We start from the raw sequence: 25,331 nt of genomic DNA on the forward strand, positions 1-25,331 counted from the left end.
CTGAGGACACACTGAGGACACTGAAGACACACTGAGGACACACTGAGGGCACACTGAGGACACTGAAGACACACTGAGGACACACTGAGGACACTGAAGACACACTGAGGACACTGAGGGCACACTGAGGACACTGAAGACACACTGAGGACACACTGAGGACACACTGAGGACACACTGAGGACACTGAAGACATACTGAGGACAAACTGAAGACACACTGAGGACACACTGAGGACACTGAAGACACACTGAGGAAAAACTGAAGACACACTGAGGACACTGAGGACACACTGAGGACACTGAAGACACACTGAGGAAAAACTGAAGACACACTGAGGACACTGAGGACACACTGAGGACACTGAAGACACACTGAGGACACACTGAGGACACTGAAGACACACTGAGGACACACTGAGGACACTGAAGACACACTGAGGACAAACTGAAGACACACTGAAGACACACTGAGGACACTGAGGACACACTGAGGACACTGAAGACACACTGAGGACAAACTGAAGACACACTGAGGACACACTGAGGACACTGAAGACACACTGAGGACAAACTGAAGACACACTGAGGACACACTGAGGACACACTGAGGACACACTGAGGACACTGAAGACACACTGAGGACAAACTGAAGACACACTGAGGACACACTGAGGACACTGAAGACACACTGAGGAAAAACTGAAGACACACTGAGGACACTGAGGACACACTGAGGACACTGAAGACACACTGAGGAAAAACTGAAGACACACTGAGGACACTGAGGACACACTGAGGACACTGAGGACACACTAAAGACAAACTGAAGACACACTGAGGACACTGAGGACACACTGAGGACACACTGAGGACACTGTTGTTGACTGTCAGAGCTTGTCAGGTTGGACACCTGGCAGGTGATGGACAGATGAACAGGTGTGTCTCACCTGGTGGACGTCTGTCAGATGGACAGACTGTTAGAATTGTTCATCAGTAAAGATTTTCTGGTTCATATTAAAAGATAATTAATCTGCTGAACAATTAACTAACTGTCCCCTCGTCACAGAGGACGTTAACTGTCATGATGATGTCATGATGATGATGATGTCATGATGATGATGATGTCATGATGATGATGATGTCATGATGATGATCTGTCTGTTTTTAAACCTGATCTCAGTATTATGAAGTCTGTTGTATTAATAAGTTGTCAGGTTTTGTTTTGTTACTTAATGGAAAATATCTTCATCATGAGGTTATCTAGGAGAAAGGTTTTGTATTTCCATGTCACTTTTTTATATTGATCGACCCGTAGCAGAAGCCTGACGTCAGGTGATGATGTAATCATTTAATCCTTATTGAGTCGAACAATCAGTGAAATTATCTTAATGTCTTTATTTTAGAGCACGTGAACATTAGAGTCTAAACTTATTTCTATTGGTATTTGACTCTGTGGCTTTTAAAGCAATGATTGTTTTGATTCACAGCTGAATAAAATTAGTTTGACATGACGACAATAAAAGATAATAATTCTCCTGTTGGATTCTTCTGTTTTCTGACACAAAACAACATTTAATATCCTGTCATACAAAGTCTTCATAACCTGCAGATATCAGAAAGAATGTTTTTTAATTATCATTATTCATTTATTCAGATCTCTGCATCACACATGAAATAATGTGAGCAGCTGTGACTGAACATACATGATCGATTCAAATAAAATCATAAAATAATATAAAAATCAATATATGAATAAAATCATACACGGAGTAAATAAAAAATAAAAATGCTTTTAAACTGGATACATATGTTTTATATATGTAACAGAAGACGATCTGAGGCGTTCAGCCACAGACGGACTGAAAGGGTTCTGAGGCACAAACAGTTACAAAATGAGCAGAAAGGATGTTTTCATACAGAAATTAAACAATTTATACATTTATATTACTTTTTTAAAAAGATGTCCAAAAGCTGAAAAGTTTTTACTGTTGCGTTCTTCTTTAGAACCTGAAGACCCCTATGAAGCGTTTACCCCTTTACCCCCACATCTACACCAAGTACTGATTATCCAAGGGATTGTACTATCTAGTCCTATAAGCTCAACTGATAAGATGGAGAACAACAAGGGAAAGACCATGTGACGGCTTGGAAAGACAGCTGACAGGAAGGAAAGACCCCAACGGAGCTGTCATGGACTAGCTATCCATGATGGCAGGCTCCGTCGCTTGATAAGTGCACAGAGGCCACCCCTTATTGCTACGAAAAGTCCAAAGAGGAAAACACCCCTAGAGTCTGCGAGAGCGGGGTGGAATATGACTCATCGGCTGACAACCTGGTACCTGACCCTGGAATGAACACGACTACGAATCAGATAATCAGCACCAAATAAGCAACATTAGCTGAAGGACCGGAGCTCCAAGTATGTAGCTGTGGCTGGTCCAAGATAACGTCCATCAGAGGCCTAAGAATACATCAAGGGCGGATGAAGTGCTTGAAGAAAGTGAGGCAGGGACCCCGCATTGACCATTATCTTATGAGAGAAAGGTCAAGTCAGGCGAGTGAAGCTCAGCGGCAGGACTTAACCCACAGTCCACCGAGCATCAGCACCCCAGTGGCTGAAAGTAATTCAAGCACAACATCAGAGAACTTGGAACCAAGTCACTTGCAACCTGCTTTGGAGAAGAACATTCAAGGCCATAGACCTCAAGTAAAGTGGCCAAAGTCCAACAGCAAGAAAGAGTGGGCGAAAATTGACGCAGACCAGATCAAGATCCTTGACGGAACTAGAGGAACAGCAGAGAAGAAACTGGAGAAAATGGGCGATATGATCTACTCCTACGGAGCAGAAAGGTTCGGAACAAAAAAGACAGGAAAGAAGGACAGGACACCAACAACCCCTCCCAAGTCCAGAAGACAGCAAGAAATCCAGCGAGAAGGGAGCTGATGAAACAATGGAAGAGAGCCTCAGCGGAGGAAAGAGTGGGCATCGACCTCCTGCAGACAGACCTGAAGGGACGCCTGGGAAGACTGCGGAGAGCTGAAAATCTCAGGACTCGACGCAAAAGGAAGGAAAGGGCGAGAACATCATTCTACAAGGATCCCTTCAGATTTGTGAAAGGACTTTTCACAAAGGAGAAGAGCGGGTCACTGAAGGTGCCAAAGAGGGAGTTAAAAGGACCACCTGAAAAGAAACCACACAGACAGCCAAAGATTTGAACAGAGGGAGATACCACCAGACATGCCACCTATTCCTCAACCAGGTTACCAACTGGACGACAGTCCCCCAAGGTGGAGCGAGGTCGAGGAAGCGGTGAAGAAGGCAAGAGCAGCTTCAGCTCCAGGACCAAATGGAGTTCCATACCAGCTGTATAAAAACTCCCCAAACATCTTACGCTTTCTGTGGAGGCAATTGAAGGTGATGTGGATGAAGCAAACCATCCCAAAAGTGTGGCGAAGAGCAGGAGGAGTGGTAATCCCCAAGGAGAAGGATGCCTCAAACATTGATCAGTTCCGCCAGATCAACCTGTTGAATGTGGAAGGAAAGGTCTTCTTTAGCATTGTTGCTAAAAGGATGACAACATACCTGAAGCAAAACAACTTGATTGACACAGCTGTGCAGAAAGCCGGCATACCTGGTTTCTCAGGATGCTTGGAGCAAACAAGCATGATCTGGCACCAAATTTAATCTGCCAAAAGGGAAGGAGGAGACCTGCACGTCTTGTTCCTAGACCTAGCCAACCCTTTCGGATCCGTCCCCCATTCTCTCATCTGGACAGCCTTCAACTTCTTCCACATCCTCAAATACCATCACAAACCTGGTGAGAAACTACTTCCAAGATCTGCAATTCTGTATCCAAACAACAGAATACACAACATCATGGCAATCTTTGGAAGTTGGAATAATGGCTGGATGTACCATTTCCCTTCAAGCCTTCACCATGGCAATGGAAGTGATTATTCAAGCTTCCAAGTAGGTCGTGGGAGGAGAACGTCTCCAGTATGGATATCGTCGACCTCCTATTTGTGCCTACATGGATGACATGACCACCTTGACCTCAACCGTTGCATGCACTAAACATCTACTGGGAAAGCTTCAGGCCAACATTGCATGGGCACGGATGAAGTTCAAACCCAGTAAATCCAGGAGCATATCCATCGTGAAAGGAAAGCTGGTGGACCAGAGGTTCCACATCAAGGATACACCCATTCCTTTGGTGTCAGAGCTGCCAGTCAAGAGCCTAGGGCGCTGGTACAATGCGAGCCTCAAAGACGCAGACCAGAGTGATCAGCTGAGGGAAGATACCATCAAAGGCCTTGTCAGCATAGACAAGACCTCGCTTCCTGACAAGTTGAAATTGTGGTGCCTGCAGTTTGGATTGCTCCCCCGCATGATGTGGCCGCTAACGGTCTACGAGATCCCCATGACCAAAGTCGAGAAGCTGGAGAGGACAGTCAGTTCATACATCAAGAAGTGGCTTGGCCTCCCGCGTTGCCTCAGCAACATCGGCTTGTATGGACATGGTGCCCTGGAATTGCCTGTCTCTAGCCTCACAGGGGAGTTTAAATGCACCAAAGTGAGGCTAAACATGACCCTGACCAAGTCGCAAGATGACATGATCTGAGTGGCTGCTCCCAGACTGGCAACTGGGAGGAAATGGATCCCATCTGAGGCCGTACAGCAAGCAAAATCTGCTCTCAGGCATGGAGACATTGTAGGACAGGTGCAGCATGGAAGAGGTGGGTTTGGACTTGGGACAAGTCGACCCACATGGCACAAGGCAACATCGACCCAGAGGAGAAAGCTGGTGGTTGCTCAGGTGCGGCAACAAGAGGAGGCAGACAGATGCGCAAAGGCAATCTCGCAGTCCAAACAGGGCCAATGGACCAGCTGGGAAAACCTGGAACATCGTAAGCTCAAATGGAAGGATCTTTGGGAGATGGAAGGAAGCCAAATCAGCTTTATCATCAGAGCCACCTATGATGTTCTTCCCACACCCACAAACCTAAACCAGTGGTTTGGAGAAGATCCTTCTTGTGCGCTGTGTCAAACCCCTGCAACACTGAGACACATCCTCACTGGCTGCAAAACCAGTTTGTCTCAAGGCCGCTATACGTGGAGACACAACCAGGTCCTACAACAACTGGCGATTAACCTGGAAGGAAGGAGAACTACCAACAACGCCCTCCCTCCCCCAATGCCTAGGCACACAAACACCACCCCATTTGTAAGACCAGGACAACTCCCAGCAAAGCCATCTGCAAGAGTGGAAGCAACCCTCCTAGACACAGAACAACGTGGCTGGCGTGCCCAGGTGCTTTCGGTTGAGATTGGGTGTAGAGGATTTGTTGCCATGTCCACAACCAAGCTGCTCAAAGGAATGGGAGTGCAAGGACAGGCCTTCCGAAAAGCCGTCAAATCACTGTCAGATGCTGCCGAACGAAGCAGCAACTGGCCATGGATCAAAAGAAAGGACTCCAACTGGGCTGCAAAATGACCAACGAGTGGTAAAAGCAGAGGGGGGCACATCTGGGACGCCAGGTGTTGCTGTTGAGCCCTTTGGAGGTGTCGTGGGCCTTTCAACAAAACACCAATGAAGGAGGGTGCCCACCTGAAGACCCTTATGAAGCGTTTACCCCTTTACCCCCATATCTACACCAAGTACTGATTATCCAAGGGATTGTACTATCTAGTCCTATAAGCTCAACTGATAGAACTGAATAAATCAGCCAAAGTCATGTTTGAGCTCCGTCACGCTAGCTGTCTGCCTGGTTCGCTGACTATTCAGCCCTGCTAATGCTACGTTTGCTTTATGTTTATGCTATTAGCTTATTATATTAGCTTCACTGCTAATAACAGTATATTTTAAATCTCTGTAAAGAACTTCTGTCAACGTAATTCTCTCGAGCTTCAGCTTTTAATGTTATAGGTTAGCTTATAGCTTCATTAGCTTAGCTCTGCTCCTGTTAGCTAACTAGCATGCTGCTACAGGAAAACAACTGACCCCCTTTTTTTTTTAACATCACAATTCATAATGAGTCTGGAAACAACAGCTTTAAGGTACATTTCATTTATTCAAGGATCAAGATGAAAGTATATATATAAAAATAGAGTTTATGTTTATTTACTAAATGTCCAGAGGAGAGTCAGACCATCATGTGTTTCCATTCCATGTTAATGGATGTGTCTGTCCAAGGTGAGTTACAGTGATTCATACATTCACACTGATGGTGACGGCGGCCATGCAGGAGCAGTTTGGGGTTCAGGATCTTGCCCAAGGACACTTCAACATGCAGACCAGAGGAATCATTCCAGCAACTTCTGTTAACAAGATGTTGCCTTAACACCTGAGCAACAGCCGCTCCTTTTTAAATGATGGACAGAGTACAGATGGATAGAGTTTAGGACACTGGTAGACAGCTTTGTAGAGCTGTCCGAACAGAATCATCTGAGGCTGAATGTCGACAAGACCAGAGAGATGGTGATCGACTTCAGGAGGAAGAAGATGCCTTCACTACGGATCAGAGGGGAGGTGGTGGAAGAGGTGGAGGACTACAGATACCTGGGAGTGGTGATCGACAACAATCTGGACAGGAAATCTAATATCGAGGCTGTGTACAAGAAGGGGATGAGCAGACTCTATTTCCTGAGGAAGCAGAGATCCTTCAACGTGTGCAGCAAGATGTTGGAGATCTTTCACCAGGTCTGTTGTTGCCAGCATCATTTTCTTTGCTGCTGTGTGTTGGAGCAGCAGCATCAGAGCCAGCGACACCAACAGACTTGATAAAATCATCAAGAAGGCTGGCTCTGTACTTGGTCTCAGGTTGGAGTCTTTTGAGACTGTGGTGGAGAGGAGAACGCTGAATAAACTGTTCATCATGGACAATGATCAGCAGCCTCTCCATCACACAGTAGACAGACAGCGGAGCTCCTTCTCTCACAGACTGCTGCAGCTCCGCTGTCGAAGGGACAGATACAGGAAATCTTTCCTGCCACACGCCATCACACTGTACAATAATAACAGCTAACACTCTGGTCATAACACAAAGTCTCTACGCACTTTGGTTTTATACAATCTGTTCAACGCACCTTATATATATCTTGCACTACAGTTACTCTGCTTATTTATACACTTTTATACATTTTGTACATTTTTGTATATTACTTTTTTCTATTGCTATTTAATATGTCTAAGTTGTTCCTCTTATTTCATTGTGTTGTTATTGTCTCTGTGTGTAATGCTGCTGCTACACCGTAATTTCCTATCTATCTATCTATCTATCTATCTATCTATCTATCTATCTATCTGTCTATCTATCTATCCAGTCTTCACCTCTGGTGTTTAGATCATATAGATTCTTCTTCTGTGGTGTCCTGACTTCACCGGTTCGTCCAGCAGGTGTTGCTGTTTCTTTTTTTTGTGCCCCTGTAAAGCTGCAGGCCTGTCAACGCCCACTGGACTGAACTCAGTCAAGTCACACAGAAGAAGACACTACTGCACGTTCACAACATGAAACATCAGTTAGAAATCAGGTTATCACATCATTTTTATTATTGATTGCCGAGGGACCAGGATTAATTCATATTTCTATTAATCACATTTCTATTAATTTCTTTATTCTAAAACCAAGAAACCAGATAAATCCACACTTTTCCTGAAGATGGGGAGCGAAGGAGACCAAACATGAGGTGAAGAACAACATCAGGCACCAGCTCAGTGTGCCGCCTGCACCGCAGTGAGGCTGAGCTGCTGTCAAGGAGAGCTACATTATAAACGGTGGTTTATTTTGAAAGCGTGACCGGAAGCAGCTTCGGCTCGCGGTCCTTGCGTGCGTGTTTGTGTGTGTGTGTGTGTGTGTGTGTGTGTGTGAGCGCGCGCGCGCCCGCCCAGCGGAGACTGCCGCGCGGCCGACAGGCGGAGCAGAGCGACGCCGCAGCCGGAGCTCGTTCAGCGGGCTGCATTGTTCACTTCAGCCGTAAACAGGCTGACACAGCGGGGCCGCTCACACGCCGCTGCCGCCTGCATGTACGGAACACCGTCCGGACCGGCGACCGGAGCCTTTAATGTGCCGGGAGCACCGACACGGAGCCGACAGTTGAAGGCATCGATGTAATTTTTGGCAGGAAAGTAAACCGCTTTAAAATGGCAACCGCCGCCCGCTCCCGGCGACCATAGTCGGACACTCAGGTAAGGTTCTCCACCTGGAGCTCCACAGCTGCTCGCTAACGTTAGCTAACGGTGCTGTGGTGGATGATGGGAAACGTTCTGACGCATTTCTCTGACAAGTTCGTCTGTTCACTCGCTGCTATTCTTTGAAGAGAAGGTCAAACCAAAGTCCATTCACACATCTGGCAATCAAAACATTCCCGCTGTGTCGGTAGCTGTAGACTCCAGGTCGAACATGGCTGATGACCTTTTGGAATAAGTTGTAGATTACAGTTAAATTCGGCGAACATGTAAACCACCTAAATGCTGCTCAGCGCCACAGATCTTAGTTAACCTTTCAGAAGTGGTCCGGGCTGCTCGCCACCGCCCTGCATGCGGGCTGTGGGAGGAAAACCCCGACAAGAACACAGGCCGAGCCGATATCTGACGTTCCTAACATTTTTAAAACTTCCCTCGAGTTGATGTAAAGGACCGGTTCGGATCCAAAGACAGCAACGTTTCTTCAGCTTTGTACGGGCCGTGGCTGGTGTGAACGTTGGCCGGTGAATGAGGCTGCGTTAAAGTGCCGGATTTGTGAACGGAGTTTGGTTGGAGGCTGTAGCAGACAGCCGGAGCTGCTGCAGCTGTCACAGATGTTTGGATCCATCACTTCATGGATAATGACGTGTGCCACCTGCTTCTGAGTCTGCGCAGTTTGACCGAAACAACAAAGATCATAGCATCACAGGCTAAACAGCAAACAAGCCAACAATCATGACCTTTGACCGTTCACCAGAACCGTGTATGACGTCACATACAACACTGTGAACACGTGGTTTCTGGGTGTTCTCTGGTGCGATGGGACACTTTGATAGATAGATAGATAGAATTACTTTAATGATCCCAGACAGGGAAATTATTTAAATCTGTTTGTCTGAGAAAACATCGGCGTTATGACGTCACTGCAGGGGGCGTGGCGATAAATACGTGAGAGGTCATTTCGATCAAATCAGGACAGAGAGACATTTTTTATTATTGATATAAATGTGACGGATGTGTCACCTCTCTACTCCCTGTTGTGTTGTGTTGTTGTTGTTGTGTTGTTGTTGTTGTGTTGTTGTTGTTGTGTTGTTGTTGTTGTTGCAGTTTGATCTGGACCGTACCATGCTCAGTTGTGAAGATGATCCATTGTCTCTGTTAACTTGTAAATGTGATGGTTCTGATCCAGACAGACGTTGAGTTCTCCACAGTGTTGAAAACAGTTTCAGTCCGTGTGTGAACGATAATCTCCTGCAGAAAACTGGAGCAGCTCAGTGTTGGAAGTGATTTTATTGAAACTACTGCGGCAGGTTTGATCAGGTGATAAGGGGGAATTCTGATTGGTCGCTGCAAAGCCTGATGTCGCTGACAGATGACAAACAAGTACCCTGACATCATGCAGACACACAAATCTTTGTTCAGATTCAACTTTATTGATAGAGATCGTTTTATACAACATTTAGATAAAGTTTCATAAAATAAACCAAAAGTAAAGCAGGTTCGCTCCGACACTGAGACAGTTTATAATCTGTATGAATGTTTCCAAAGCAACGCCTCAGTTTCAGTAGAGACTAGTGAACTAAACTCATCTCGGTCAGAGGGACAGCTGCATCATGGGTAATGTAGGCCAGTAAAACAGCTGATAGATTACTGTCCACCATGAGTCTGACAGAGTCCAGGTGTGGGAACAGCAGCAGAACCTCTCTGGATGTGTGTTACTGTTACTGATCAGAGGTCAGAGTCATCAATAATCAGTGTGTGTAACATCACTTCCTGTTGGTCCCAGCTGGACTAGACCAGTCAGACCAGTGCTCAGTGTGGAAGTGGGACACAGCTGGTCTGTGGCGATCTCACAGTTTATCCTTCTCTGTGGGACACACACACACACACACACTCTGTCTCTCCCCTCCCCCACCATCCTCCCCTCCCCCCGTGTGATGACAACACCCCCTCAGTCCGTTGTCCTCTCAGTCACATTCATGAGTCCATACATGATATCTGTTATTGATCTGTCGTTGTTTTGATAATAAATGCTTATGGCTGCTGTTCCTTTCCTCAAGTCACCACATGGACAGCAAGAGCTGTGATTGGTCAGTTTGGCTGACACAGTTTTTGAGGTCATGAGCTGACATGAGATCAGTTGATCTGCATCGTTCAGATTACATCGACATGACGGTCATCACACTGAGTTGATCGGAGATCAGCTTCATTACTAGCATCGAACTCCAGCTGAGTGCTTCAGTCTTCAGTCTGAGTTTAACAACACCAGCCTGATGACTGATCCTCGTCTACAAGAGACCACTTTCACTCTGTCTCCTCGTGTGTCACGTTTGTCATCACAAACACGCCGGAACAACAGGGAGCAGATCATAAACCTCAGCAGGAGACACCCAGGAGAGAATAATAATAATATTTAGACTTAAAACAAGTTCCAGGAGACCAGGAACTTGTTTTTAGTCTAAATATTATTCTCAATTAAACACATAATCTTTTCCAGAACTGATAACAGAAGCTACGTAGTGAGACATCTCACCCGTTTCTGATCTCTGTTGAGAGTTGCACATGCTCAGTACCGATCAGACGGACCAGAACAGATCAGGACAGGTAACTAATATACCTTTAACTTCTCAACCTCTTCAAACTCAGCGCTGACTGAACCAAGCAAACATACTAACAAGCAGCCTTAACTCCAACACTACTCTGATGTAATCTAACGAAGCATAAAGTAATGTAGTGTAATCTAATGAGGCATAAAGTAATGTAGTGTAATCTAATGAGGCATAAAGTAATGTAGTGTAATGTAATGAGGCATAAAGTAATGTAGTGTAGTGTAATGATGTATATAGTAATGTAGTGTAATGAAGTATAAAGTCATGTAGTGTAATGTAACGAAGCATAAAGTAATGTAATGTAATGAAGAATAAAGTAATGTAGTGTAATGTAATGAAGTATAAAGTAATGTAGTGTAATGAAGTATAAAGTCATGTAGTGTAATGTAAGGAAGCATAAAGTAATGTAATGTAATGAAGTATAAAGTAATGTAGTGTAATGTAATGAAGTATAAAGTAATGTAGTGTAATGAAGTATAAAGTAATGTAGTGTAATGAAGTATAAAGTCATGTAGTGTAATGTAATGAAGTATAAAGTAATGTAGTGTAATGAAGTATAAAGTAATGTAGTGTAATGTAATGAAGTATAAAGTAATGTAGTGTAATGAAGTATAAAGTCATGTAGTGTAATGTAAGGAAGCATAAAGTAATGTAATGTAATGAAGTATAAAGTAATGTAATGTAATGAAGTATAAAGTAATGTAGTGTAATGTAATGAAGTATAAAGTAATGTAGTGTAATGTAATGAAGTATAAAGTCATGTAGTGTAATGTAATGAAGTATAAAGTCATGTAGTGTAATGTAATGAAGTATAAAGTAATGTAGTGTAATGTAATGAAGTATAAAGTAATGTAGTGTTATGTAATGAAGTATAAAGTAATGTAGTGTAATGTAATGAAGTATAAAGTAATGTAGTGTAATGTAATGAAGTATAAAGTAATGTAGTGTAATGTAATGAAGTATAAAGTAATGTAGTGTAATGTAATGAAGTATATAGTAATGTAGTGTTATGTAATGAAGTATAAAGTAATGTAGTGTAATGTAATGAAGTATAAAGTAATGTAGTGTAATGTAATGAAGTATAAAGTAATGTAGTGTAATGAAGTATAAAGTCATGTAGTGTAACGAATGAAGTATAAAGTAATGTAGTGTAATGAAGTATAAAGTAATGTAGTGTAATGTAATAAAGTATAAAGTCATGTAGTGTAATGTAATGAAGTATATAGTAATGTAGTGTTATGTAATGAAGTATAAAGTAATGTAGTGTAATGTAATGAAGTATAAAGTAATGTAGTGTAATGTAATGAAGTATAAAGTAATGTAGTGTAATGTAATGAAGTATATAGTAATGTAGTGTAATGTAATAAAGTATATAGTAATGTAGTGTAATGAAGTATAAAGTAATGTAGTGTAATGTAATGAAGTATAAAGTAATGTAGTGTAATGTAATGAAGTATAAAGTAATGTAATGTAACGAAGTATAAAGTAATGTAATGTAACGAAGTATAAAGTCATGTAGTGTAATGTAATAAAGTATATAGTAATGTAGTGTAATGTAACGAAGTATAAAGTAATGTAGTGTAATGTAATAAAGTATATAGTAATGTAGTGTAATGTAACGAAGTATAAAGTAATGTAGTGTAATGAAGTATAAAGTAATGTAGTGTAATGTAATGAAGTATAAAGTAATGTAGTGTAATGTAATAAAGTATATAGTAATGTAATGTAACGAAGTATAAAGTAATGTAGTGTAATGTAATAAAGTATATAGTAATGTAATGTAATGAAGTATAAAGTAATGTAGTGTAATGTAATAAAGTATATAGTAATGTAATGTAACGAAGTATAAAGTAATGTAGTGTAATGTAATAAAGTATATAGTAATGTAATGTAATGAAGTATAAAGTAATGTAGTGTAATGTAACGAAGTATAAAGTAATGTAGTGTAATGTAACGAAGTATAAAGTAATGTAGTGTAATGTAACGAAGTATAAAGTAATGTAGTGTAATGTAATGAAGTATAAAGTAATGTAGTGTAATGTAATAAAGTATATAGTAATGTAATGTAACGAAGTATAAAGTAATGTAGTGTAATGTAATGAAGTATAAAGTAATGTAGTGTAATGTAACGAAGTATAAAGTAATGTAGTGTAATGTAACGAAGTATAAAGTAATGTAGTGTAATGTAACGAAGTATAAAGTAATGTAGTGTAATGAAGTATAAAGTAATGTAGTGTAATGTAATGAAGTATATTGTAATGTAGTGTAATGTAATATAAAGTAATGTAGTGTAATGTAATAAAGTATAAAGTAATGTAGTGTAATGTAATAAAGTATAAAGTAATGTAGTGTTATGTAATGAAGTATAAAGTAATGTAGTGTAATGTAATGAAGTATAAAGTAATGTAGTGTAATGTAATGAAGTATAAAGTAATGTAGTGTAATGTAATGAAGTATATAGTAATGTAGTGTAATGTAATAAAGTATATAGTAATGTAGTGTAATGAAGTATAAAGTAATGTAGTGTAATGTAATGAAGTATAAAGTAATGTAGTGTAATGTAATGAAGTATAAAGTAATGTAATGTAACGAAGTATAAAGTAATGTAATGTAACGAAGTATAAAGTCATGTAGTGTAATGTAATAAAGTATATAGTAATGTAGTGTAATGTAACGAAGTATAAAGTAATGTAGTGTAATGTAATAAAGTATATAGTAATGTAGTGTAATGTAACGAAGTATAAAGTAATGTAGTGTAATGAAGTATAAAGTAATGTAGTGTAATGTAATGAAGTATAAGTAATGTAGTGTAATGTAATAAGTATATAGTAATGTAATGTAACGAAGTATAAAGTAATGTAGTGTAATGTAATAAAGTATATAGTAATGTAATGTAATGAAGTATATAGTAATGTAGTGTAATGTAATAAAGTATATAGTAATGTAATGTAATGAAGTATAAAGTAATGTAGTGTAATGTAATAAAGTATATAGTAATGTAATGTAATGAAGTATAAAGTAATGTAGTGTAATGTAACGAAGTATAAAGTAATGTAGTGTAATGTAACGAAGTATAAAGTAATGTAGTGTAATGTAACGAAGTATAAAGTAATGTAGTGTAATGTAATGAAGTATAAAGTAATGTAGTGTAATGTAATAAAGTATATAGTAATGTAATGTAACGAAGTATAAAGTAATGTAGTGTAATGTAATGAAGTATAAAGTAATGTAGTGTAATGTAACGAAGTATAAAGTAATGTAGTGTAATGTAACGAAGTATAAAGTAATGTAGTGTAATGTAACGAAGTATAAAGTAATGTAGTGTAATGAAGTATAAAGTAATGTAGTGTAATGTAATGAAGTATATTGTAATGTAGTGTAATGTAATATAAAGTAATGTAGTGTAATGTAATAAAGTATAAAGTAATGTAGTGTAATGTAATAAAGTATAAAGTAATGTAGTGTAATGTAATGAAGTATAAAGTAATGTAGTGTAATGTAATAAAGTATATAGTAATGTAGTGTAATGAAATAAAGTATATAGTAATGTAGTGTAATGTAATAAAGTATATAGTAATGTAGTGTAATGAAATGAAGTATAAAGTAATGTAGTGTAATGTAATAAAGTATATAGTAATGTAGTGTAATGTAATTAAGTATATAGTAATGTAGTGTAATGTAATTAAGTATATAGTAATGTAGTGTAATGTAATGAAGTATAAAGTAATGTAGTGTAATGTAATGAAGTATATAGTAATGTAGTGTAATGTAATGTAATATAAAGTAATGTAGTGTAATGAAATGAAGTATATAGTAATGTAGTGTAATGTAATGTAATATAAAGTAATGTAGTGTAATGTAATGAAGTATAAAGTAATGTAGTGTAATGTAATTAAGTATATAGTAATGTAGTGTAATGTAATAAAGTATATAGTAATGTAGTGTAATGTAATGAAGTATAAAGTAATGTAGTGTAATGTAATGAAGTATATAGTAATGTAGTGTAATGTAATGTAATATAAAGTAATGTAGTGTAATGAAATGAAGTATAAAGTAATGTAGTGTAATGAAATGAAGTATATAGTAATGTAGTGTAATGTAATGAAGTATATAGTAATGTAGTGTAATGTAATAAAGTATATAGTAATGTAGTGTAATGTAATTAAGTATATAGTAATGTAGTGTAATGTAATAAAGTATATAGTAATGTAGTGTAATGTAATAAAGTATAAAGTCATGTAGTGTAATGTAATAAAGTATATAGTAATGTAGTGTAATGTAATGAAGTATATAGTAATGTAGTGTAATGTAATAAAGTATATAGTAATGTAGTGTAATGTAATAAAGTATATAGTAATGTAGTGTAATGTAATAAAGTATATAGTAATGTAGTGTAATGTAATAAAGTATAAAGTCATGTAGTGTAATGTAATAAAGTATAAAGTCATGTAGTGTAATGTAATGAAGTATATAGTAATGTAGTGTAATGTAATAAAGTATATAGTAATGTAGTGTTATGTAATGAAGTATAAATAATGGCAGCAGGTTTTCTCCTCTGTGACCTGATGAGGTCACAGCTGGTTCACCTCCTAATGATGTCACTTCCTCCTAGTTTCCTTCCTCCCTCCTCATTGTGTTTCTGTGTTTCCTTCCTCTCTGAGGGACAGACCACGCAGTTACACTCTGTCTCTGTGTGTTGGGAATCAGTGGTAGGGCAGGTGTGGTTATTAAAAATCAATGATTATTTATAATAATTATTACAGTTAAATCAATAATTAATACAAATTATGATTAAATCATTAAAACGGGGCACCACCCTGGAATCAGGGACCAATAACAGTCACATAGAAGAGTTCACTTTAAATGTAGATATTTGTAAAATATTAACAATTAAAGGAACAGTGAAGGAAATTAATCCGAGCACCGACCATCACAACCAGAGAACATCACAGACACATACACAAAGTAATCACAGAGCACTGATGTGTTCAATATGATCCAATTTATTAACATAAGCACATTGATCAAATCAATTTAATGAACAAAAGTCCATCACTTGACTAAAGCAGCTAAACTGTGTGTGTGTGTGTGTGTGTGTGCGTGTGTGTGTGTGTGAGTGTGTGTGTGTGTGTGTGTGTGAGTGTGTGTGTGTGTGAGTGTGTGTGTGCGTCGGAGGAGGAGGACGAGGAGGAACAAAGAAAGAAAGCCAAAATGGCGACTGTAGTCAAAGACACAAGATGACGGAGAGCCAAAATGGCGGTCCTGATCTTTTGGAAGGTGACGTCACAGAGTGTTGTGTGAAAAGACTACAAGAGAAGAAGAGAAGAGAAAAGCAACAAACAATGTTTACAACGTAGAACTAACAGCAATGAAAGAAGACTCGGCGGTCCACAAACTCTCAGAACATTGTCGCTCACAGACATACAGTCCACGCTAACTTCTAGTATCTGCCCAGACACTAAATAAATAGGCCTCACTTATAGTTGCGTCTTCAATAATCCAGCTCGTTTCCTCAGTGTAGATTAAAGGCTGTGGCAGCTTTTTCTGAGGGAAAAGTCCTGCTTCTGCAGGCGGAGAAGGCGGCTGCTTGCACAGCGACTATTCTGGATCCGGAGCGTGTTTGCTAACACGGGGCAGTTTGACTCGTCCAGAGAGGTGAAACACTGCGGCCTTCAGCAGTAAACATCCAAACGTCTGGTTGCTCCCTTTGAGTAACGGTTGCTTCCAGCAACACGTAACTCTGGGACTGGCGATGAAACGGGCCCGCAGGCGCTCTTATGTTCTCCGCTCATGCGCTCATCGCGGAACTGACGATGCATTCAAGAGTTGTCAAACCTGTGGAGGCTGTGTCCAGCAGGCGCCACCTACTGGACATTAGGGTCCATGCACTTTCCTTTGTTGTGCGTTTTAGGCCCCGCTGATGTCAGAACCATGTGACGGTCCCAACAACACTGTCTGTCTGTCTGTCTGTCTGTCTCTGCCTCATGTCTGTCCTCTCTGTCCTCAACAGGTCCATGTGTCCTCACTGCAGCTGCTAGTAGAGCTCTTCCCTCTGTCTGATCTGCTGTGGAGGCATCATGTCGGCGGCTCAGACCCAGAAGGAGAGCAGCGAGGCGGGCTGGGGCTGTCTGGAGGCTCTGGGTCTCAGTCAGAAGGAGCTGGTTCTGGCCGAGGCGCTGCAGATGGAGTACGACGCCCTCTCCAGACTCAAACACGACAAGAGTGGAACGGGAACTGGCCCCACGCCCGGCTCCAGAGCTCCCAGCCAGACCCGCTCCAAGACCCCAAATCCTAGCATCGAACGCCCGCGACCCACACCCAGCCAGCCCGGTCCTGCCCCTGCTGGAGAAGGCCTGTTGAGGGGCCTGTCAGGGTCCGACCCCTCCCTGAACCAGCCTGGAGGCTCTCAGTCTGTCCCCTCCCTCCCAGCCAGGGCGCTCCCTCCTCAGCCCCTGTACATCCTGGACAGTCCTGAGCTCAGCAAGTTCAGGGATGGCTCAGGTTCCAGTCTCGGGGACTCACCGGGCTCCGGGTCAGGGTTTCTTTCTAAAGGCTTCCCCTCTCTTCCAGATGATACCCCCCCCGCCATCCCACCAAGAAACCCCATCCCCCTGTCGTCAGGATCAGAGAACCCCTTCCTGCCGCCCCGAGGGTCCGCGGTTCCCCGTGACGTGAACCTGTTCACGCCCGACGTGGATCAGCCCAAAGTGAGCTCTGGGGAGCTGAACTATGACAACATAAACGACTCGCTGTCCCGACTCAACGGCAGCCGGCCGGGGCCTCGAGGCCGGAGAGCCAATGGGGACCAATCAGGGAAGCCTGTGGCTCGCAGTAAGACCCTCCCCCCTCAAGTCCCACCCAGGACGTACATACCTGTTCCCAAGAGCAACAAGAACCAGCGGCGGGTGTCTGCAGACCCGGTAAGACCCTGGTTCATTCAGGACCAGGTTACCTGAGTGATGTCACATGATTACCTAACACATTGAATCCGTCTGGAGGCGGCTGCTTGGTGTTTATGTGTGGTGAATATTATTTAAACTTGTCAGATGACAGCAGGATGAAGTCGAGCTGTCGCTGTAGCAGGCTCAGTCCTTCTGCTAGTTTTATTAGTTAGGAGCAGCTCGAGGACAAATGTGACGTTAAAAACTGTAACTTCATGATTAAAACTTCATGAGTACAGTAACGCAAGGAAGTGAGCAGAGCTCTGTGAGGGCTGCAGGTGGACAGGTGAGAACACTGAGCAGGTGCTCTCAACCCTGCGGCCTGGGACTGTTTACTGATACCTCGCCTGCACAGGAAGTGATGTCACAATCTTTTACCACATGTTGATGTAAATAATAAAATCATCTCTCTTCCTGTTAAAGTTCAGTCTCTAACAGAGAGAAAGTGGGTTTTATTTATCTTAATAATCAACCATGATAACGATCAGGTTGATCAGGTTGTCCCGCAGTGGAGCTCTCCTCTGATTGGTCGGCTCTGTGTGTGATTGACAGGTGTCTCTGGTGTCCAGGATGAATGGATTTGGATATGAACTCTTCCAGGTTTCTGAGGAGAGAGACGAGGAGGTGGCAGCTTTCTGTCACATGCTGGATGTGTGAGTAACACGCACGCACGCACGCACGCACGCACGCACACACACACACACACACTCGCACGCACGCACACACACACACACACACACACACACACACACTCACACGCACGCACGCACGCACGCACCACACACACACACACACACACACACTCTCACACACACACACACACACACACACACACAGGGCCGCTGGGTGTCTGACAGCGTCACTGATCCAGAGACAGCAGTAACGTCTCTCCACCAGACTCCACTGACATGAACTCTAGTTGTGTCACACGGACGGTTGCGACCTCGGTCGGCTGGTTTGTGTGAGTTTGGTGTTTGAAAGCCGACAGAATGTTTTGTGTCTGTGATGTTTGAATGAGTGTTTACTTTCGTTCAGCTCTTTTGTGTTTCTGTGTGAGTATTTTCCTTTATTGTTGTCAGCAAAGCTGATTCTGATTAATCAGAGCTTTTACTGCACATTGAGTACTCTCACTGCTGATTACCTGATCTGCATGAAGACACTGGTGTACTTCTGTGTTCTCAGTGTTTGAAATCAGTCTGATCGCATCATGAGTCAATCAAACAGTTTGATCAGTTCTTGCTGTGATATCTTTCTTACTTTAATGTTTCAGTTTATGATATATAATCAATTTAATGAGAAGTCATTTAATGTCTCTGTAACCAACGCTGAAGTGACCTCTGACGTCACAGCTGATGCACACTTCAGTACCACGCTGCAGAACTCCTGACAGTGTTTTGTGTTTTGTTTGGTCAGGTTGCGTTCGGCGTACCCGCACAGCGACTGCTCGAAGAACGCCGGCTTCGTGTGGTCGCCGTCGGTGGGTCAGGAGGAGCTGCATCAGGGTCTGGGGGTCAGCGTGAAGGTCACTGTCATCAGTGAGCACTTCAGAGAGCCGCTCACCTTTACCTGTGATGGTAAGACACTGCACGAGACTGACCAACACAGGAAGTTGTACTTCAAAATAAATGTCTTAACAGGTTGACGATTTAGTTCTTTGAGAAAAAAATATTCAGAGATAAGTAATATGTTTTTTAAATATATGTAGTATTGATATACTTTAAATAAAAGTAAAATAATGAAGTGTCCAGAGTGATGTGACTGTGTAATAAATACCTGTCTTTGTGTGTGTGTGTGTGTGTGTGTTTGAGGTTCGTCCACGGTGGACCTGCTCATCTATCAGACTCTGTGTTACGCTCAGGATGATCTGGATCACCTGGACGTGGATCACTACCTGCTGAAGGTGTGCGGACAGGACGAGTTCCTCCACAAGTAAGAACGTGAAACATCCTACAGTCCCTGAATGAGGCGTGACTTGGTAAACATTATTCATGCTAAACGTTAGCGTCGTAGCATTGTCATTGTGAGCACAGTAGGCACAATGATGCTTTTAGCTACATGCTAACTTATGCATGCTAAGTATGTCCACTGTACTTAGCATGCATAAGTTAGCATGTAGCTAAAAGCTTCGTTGTGCCTACTGTGCTCACAGTGACAATGATGTCTGGTTATTTTAAATTGTAATGTTATTATGTGACTGTATGTTAGTCAGGATCACCTGATCTCCAGCCTGAGAAACAGCTTTCAGTGACTCCTGCTCCAACATTTCCTCTACTCGTCCATTTGATCACTTCCTGTTGTGGCTTTGAGTCGGAGCAGTAATCCCCTCTGTGTCTGCGGTTCAACTGTTTTTAGTTTTCTTGCTGAAACTGCAACTTCTGTGAAGTTTCGTAACAGCTGTTCAGTCCCCGTCTGCAGATAACAAACTGCAGTCTGATGCACTTTCAGTGAAAAAAATAATATTTTTGTGTCCCTAAATTCTGACTGTGTGTAAAATAGTGTCAGTAAAAGAGCAGTGTGTAGCGATGACGCCGCCTCCTGGACACTGTGTGAGTGTGTGTGTGTGTGTGTGTGTGTGTGTCAATGAAAGTGTGTTTCACTCTGATAAGCTGTACCTGTCTGTCTCTCTGTACCTGTCTGTCTCTCTGTACCTGTCTGTCTCTCTGAACCTGTCTGTCTCTCTGTACCTGTCTGTCTCTCTGTACCTGTCTGTCTCTCTGTACCTGTCTGTCTCTCTGTACCTGTCTGTCTCTCTGTACCTGTCTGTCTCTCTGAACCTGTCTGTCTCTCTGTACCTGTCTGTCTCTCTGTACCTGTCTGTCTCTCTGAACCTGTCTGTCTCTCTGTACCTGTCTGTCTCTCTGTACCTGTCTGTCTCTCTGTACCTGTCTGTCTCTCTGAACCTGTCTGTCTCTCTGTACCTGTCTGTCTCTCTGAACCTGTCTGTCTCTCTGTACCTGTCTGTCTCTCTGTACCTGTCTGTCTCTCTGTACCTGTCTGTCTCTCTGTACCTGTCTCTCAGCTCTCAGACTCTGGCTGGTCTTGAGTTTGTTCAACAGTGTCTGAAGTTCGACTGGGACATCCGACTGTTTCTCACCAAGAGATCGTCCATCAACACAGAGCTGTCCCGCACGGTCTGATCACACACACACACACACACACACACACACACACACACACACACACACACAGTGAGAAGTCTTGGCCAGTGTCGGCACAGCACCTGTTCAGACTTCACCCATACCCCAAAAAATACAAATAATGATAAATAGTGACGACTCTGTGTCTCAGATGAGGGCTTGACAAAAGTTTCTACTCTTTCTTTCTTTATCGACGGTGACATGTTGTGGTTTCTCTCTTGTACTTGTTGTCCGTTAAATCTAAATGTGAATGTAATCACTTTTTACGTTTAATGACAGAAAGAAGATGATGAGACGCTGTCCACCATGAACCACAGCATCCTGCTGCAGGAGCGTCCAATCAAACAGACCGTCACCAGGTGAGGGGCGGGGCCTGGACCTTAATTATGTTAATAATTATAAGTCTGCTGCTTCATGTGATTGGCTGTTATAGTGTTCATCTTAAATTAATGAAATTCACTGATCTGAAATATGTGACACAAACACATTAAACTTAATATATTATTGTGTGTGTGTGTGTGTGTGTGTGTGTGTGTGTGTGTGTGTCAGGGAGGCTCTGACTCTGCTGCTGGACACTTTTCATAATGAAGCTGAGTCCTTCCTGCTGTCAGAGGTAACACACACACCTGTCAGGAGGTTTTTACTCTATTCTGAGTTCATTATCATTCTCAGTTGAAGTTCAGAAATATGTGTCAGTAAACAACATCACAAATAAAACACAACATCAACAGCCGTCTGTGGCGAGGGCAGACAAAAATATCTTTTTATCTTCACCCCTCGTGCGTGTCTCACAGGTGGAGCTGTCGCTGCACGTGGAGCGTCTCGTCCAATCAGTGAAGGCGCTCTGCAGCTCATTGGCTGCAGTCGAGACACCTGATGTGACGTCCGCCCTCAGCCAGCTCCCAGCATGCCCCTGTCGCTTGCAGCCCAAAGTGCTGAAGGTGAATAAATGTGTTTGTTGTGGATCAGCTGTCTTTTAAACCTGAACAGGTGTAAATGTCAGGTTGTGACTGATGCCTCACCTTGTTCACTCTGTTCTCTCCTTCACTGTTTCCTCCCAGGATGCTTCAGTGCTGACTGTCAGAGAGAACAGAGGTACGTACCAGCAGCTCAGTGTCAGATCTGTGGTGGGGCTGCTGTAATGTGTTAATGTGTTCCTCCACCCTAATTCGTGGAGGTGAGACAGGATGGAGAATGAGGAACTATTTCTTCAGGAGAAAGTAGTTCCGGTGACATGCAGCTCTGATGTAGAGCGGAGCCTCAACATGAACCCTGCGTCGTCTCCTCCTTTCACAGAGAAAGTGGTGGAGAAGTTGACGGCTGCCATCTTGGATCTGGTGGAACTGTACTGCAGCACGTTCAACGCCAACTTCCACACGACGCCGCAGAGCAACTGCTGCACGGCGCCGGTGCAGGAGGCCGGCCTCGTCACCAACGTGCTCTCCTTCAGTGTGTACGCCGCTCACCGCGTCCCAATCACCTGGGCTGCCAGGTACACACACACACACACACACACACACACACACACACACACACACACACTCTCACACACCCAGACACTCACACACACACACACACACACTCTCACACACCCAGACACTCACACACACACACACACACACACACACACACACACACACCCAGACCACACACACACACCACACACACACCCACACACACACACTCACACACCCAGACACACACCACACACACACACACACACACACACCACACACTCACACACCAGACACACACACACCCACACTCTCACACACCCAGACACACACACACACACACACACACACACACACACACACGGACACACACACAGACACTCACACACACACACACACACACACACACACACACACACACCCAGACACACCACACACACACACACACACACACACACACACACACTCACACACCCAGACACACACACACACACACACTCACACACCCAGACACACACACACACACACACACACACACAGACACACACACTCTCACACACCCAGACACACACACACACACACACTCACACACCCAGACACACACACACACACACACACACACACGGACACACACACAGACACTCACACACACACACACAACACACCACACCACACACCCCACACACTCTCACACACCCAGACACACACACACACACACACACACACACACACACCACTCACACACCCAGACACACACACACACACACACTCACACACCCAGACACACACACACACACACACACTCACACACCCAGACACACACACACACACCACACTCACACAGCCCAACACACACACACACACCACAGACACACACACACACACACTCTCACACCACCCAGACACACACCACACACACACCACACTCACACACACACACACACACACCACACACCACACACACACACCACCACACACACACACACACCACACACCACACACACACCACACACACACACAGAGCAGTGCTGTCAGCGTGAACAAACAGATGAATCAGCTGATCAGAGATTACAGCCCCTCCCCCTCCCTATCACCACACACACAATAGGTGGCCTGCCTGGGGACCTGACCTTTGACCTCTGAGAGGAGGCGGGGCCTCCTGTCAGCGTCACATACCGTGTGTGTGTGTGTGTAGTGTTGAAGTGTAACTCAGTCTTGTACTGTTTTTACTGGGCACGTCCGGTTTGCGTTGCAGTCGACCTGCACCGAGCTTCATATTTCAGTTTTAGTTCCTGATCTATAATTTAACTTTGACATTAAAAGACGTGAGATCACAAAACTTAAATCCCTGGAAACCAGACACATGAAGTATAATGATATTGATGTCCTTAGCCAAATCAGAGATACAAAACAAACTCTGAATAACATATATGAAAGTGAAATGGAGAAAAGAGTTAAATATATCAAACAAACTTTTTATGAAAATGGCCCTAAATCTAAGAAACTGCTCGCGTGGAGGATACGCAAACAATTGGCAGAGAGATTTATTCATAAAATTAAAGACCCACAGACTGATACGATGTATCACGAACCAGAAGATATTCATCGCTCATTTGAAAAGTACTATAAGAACTTGTACTCACAGCCCCAGGCAGTTGAATCAGTAGTTGTATCAGACTTTTTATCATCTTTAGATTTACCGTCGGTAGAAACAATGCAGAGTAAAATAATGACCCAAGACATAACGGATGAAGAAATAAATAAAGCCATATCGAGATTGAAAACAGGTAAAATGCCAGGAGCTGATGGCTACGCAGCGGCATGGTATAAAACCTTTAGAAAAATCCTTGTACCGGTACTTAAAAAATGCTTTAATGATGTCCTTAGGGGCGCTTTGCTGGAGACAAGCTATAATTTCAGTAATCCTCAAACCAGGAAAAGACAGGACAGAATGTAGCTCGTACAGACCCATATCAGTATTAAACATGGATTACAGACTATATGCATCAATACTAGTAAAAAGGATGGAGGATATTGTCCCTGATCTAATAGACCCGGACCAGACAGGTTTTCCCAGGACAACGTGCGACGAGCTCTTCACCTCATTAATCAGATGAGAAGTAGCAACAGAGAATCTATAGCTATTAGCCTTGATGCCGAAAAGGCTTTTGATTCTGTTCGATGTGAATATTTGTATTTGGTTCTCAAACGTTTCGGTTTCAACAACCAGGTAATTGGATGTCTGAACTCCCTCTACAGTTCCCCCACCGCCAGAATAAAGATGAATGGGTCCCTGTCTAATACAGTATTTCTTGAGAGGGGGTGTCGTCAGGGCTGTTCCATTAGCTCTACACTTTCTGCTCTTTTTATTGAGCCACTGGCCCAGGCGATGAGAGAAGATAAGGACATGACTGGTGAACTGATTGGAAATACACAGTATAAAATGTGTTTATATGCAGATGACATTCTTATGACCCTTAGCAATCCCAAAGTAAGTCTCCCTAAATTACTGCATTTACTTGAAGAATTCGGCTTTTACTCTGGTTATAAACTTAATCTACACAAAACTCAAACTCTACTTTTAATCTAAATCCACATTGAAGATATTTATCGAACAAGTACATTTAAACTGACAGACAGTATAATGGAGTACTTTGGAGTACGAAGACCGAAAGATTTAACTACCATCTACGACCACAACTATACTTCCATAACAGCTGATATCAAGGCAGACTTAAACCGCCGGTCTCTATTACCGACAAATATGTATAATCGGATAGACATAATTAAGATGAATGTGCTGCCCCGTCACCTGTACCTCTTCCAGTCGTTACCAATCGAGATACCACCAAAGCAATTTAACGAATGGGATAGGATGATATCTACTTTTATCTGGGCGAAACAAAGGCCACGGATTAGATATCAGACACTACAGTTACCCAAAGATAAGGGTGGATTATCACAGAGCGGCACAGCTTCGCTTCCTGGTCGGTTGGTGTGATCCG

At 42.6% G+C, this 25,331-nt stretch overlaps 1 protein-coding gene across 1 annotated transcript in view; it reads left to right on the plus strand.

Moving 5' to 3' along the window:
• Positions 1-7,878: 7,878 nt before the first annotated feature.
• Positions 7,879-25,331, plus strand: part of pik3c2b (phosphatidylinositol-4-phosphate 3-kinase, catalytic subunit type 2 beta) — a 32,116-nt gene continuing 14,663 nt past the window's right edge. The window contains exons 1-11 of the mRNA XM_030419766.1: positions 7,879-8,188; positions 16,805-17,714; positions 18,288-18,388; positions 19,149-19,309; positions 19,544-19,664; positions 20,755-20,866; positions 21,152-21,231; positions 21,422-21,485; positions 21,667-21,813; positions 21,934-21,967; positions 22,169-22,364. Coding sequence (XP_030275626.1) covers positions 16,872-17,714; positions 18,288-18,388; positions 19,149-19,309; positions 19,544-19,664; positions 20,755-20,866; positions 21,152-21,231; positions 21,422-21,485; positions 21,667-21,813; positions 21,934-21,967; positions 22,169-22,364 — 1,859 coding nt within the window. The 5' untranslated portion in view covers positions 7,879-8,188; positions 16,805-16,871. The remainder of the gene's footprint in view (positions 8,189-16,804; positions 17,715-18,287; positions 18,389-19,148; positions 19,310-19,543; positions 19,665-20,754; positions 20,867-21,151; positions 21,232-21,421; positions 21,486-21,666; positions 21,814-21,933; positions 21,968-22,168; positions 22,365-25,331) is intronic.

Source organism: Sparus aurata, chromosome 6, assembly GCF_900880675.1.
Source record: "Sparus aurata chromosome 6, fSpaAur1.1, whole genome shotgun sequence".
Taxonomy (NCBI): Eukaryota; Metazoa; Chordata; class Actinopteri; order Spariformes; family Sparidae; genus Sparus; species Sparus aurata.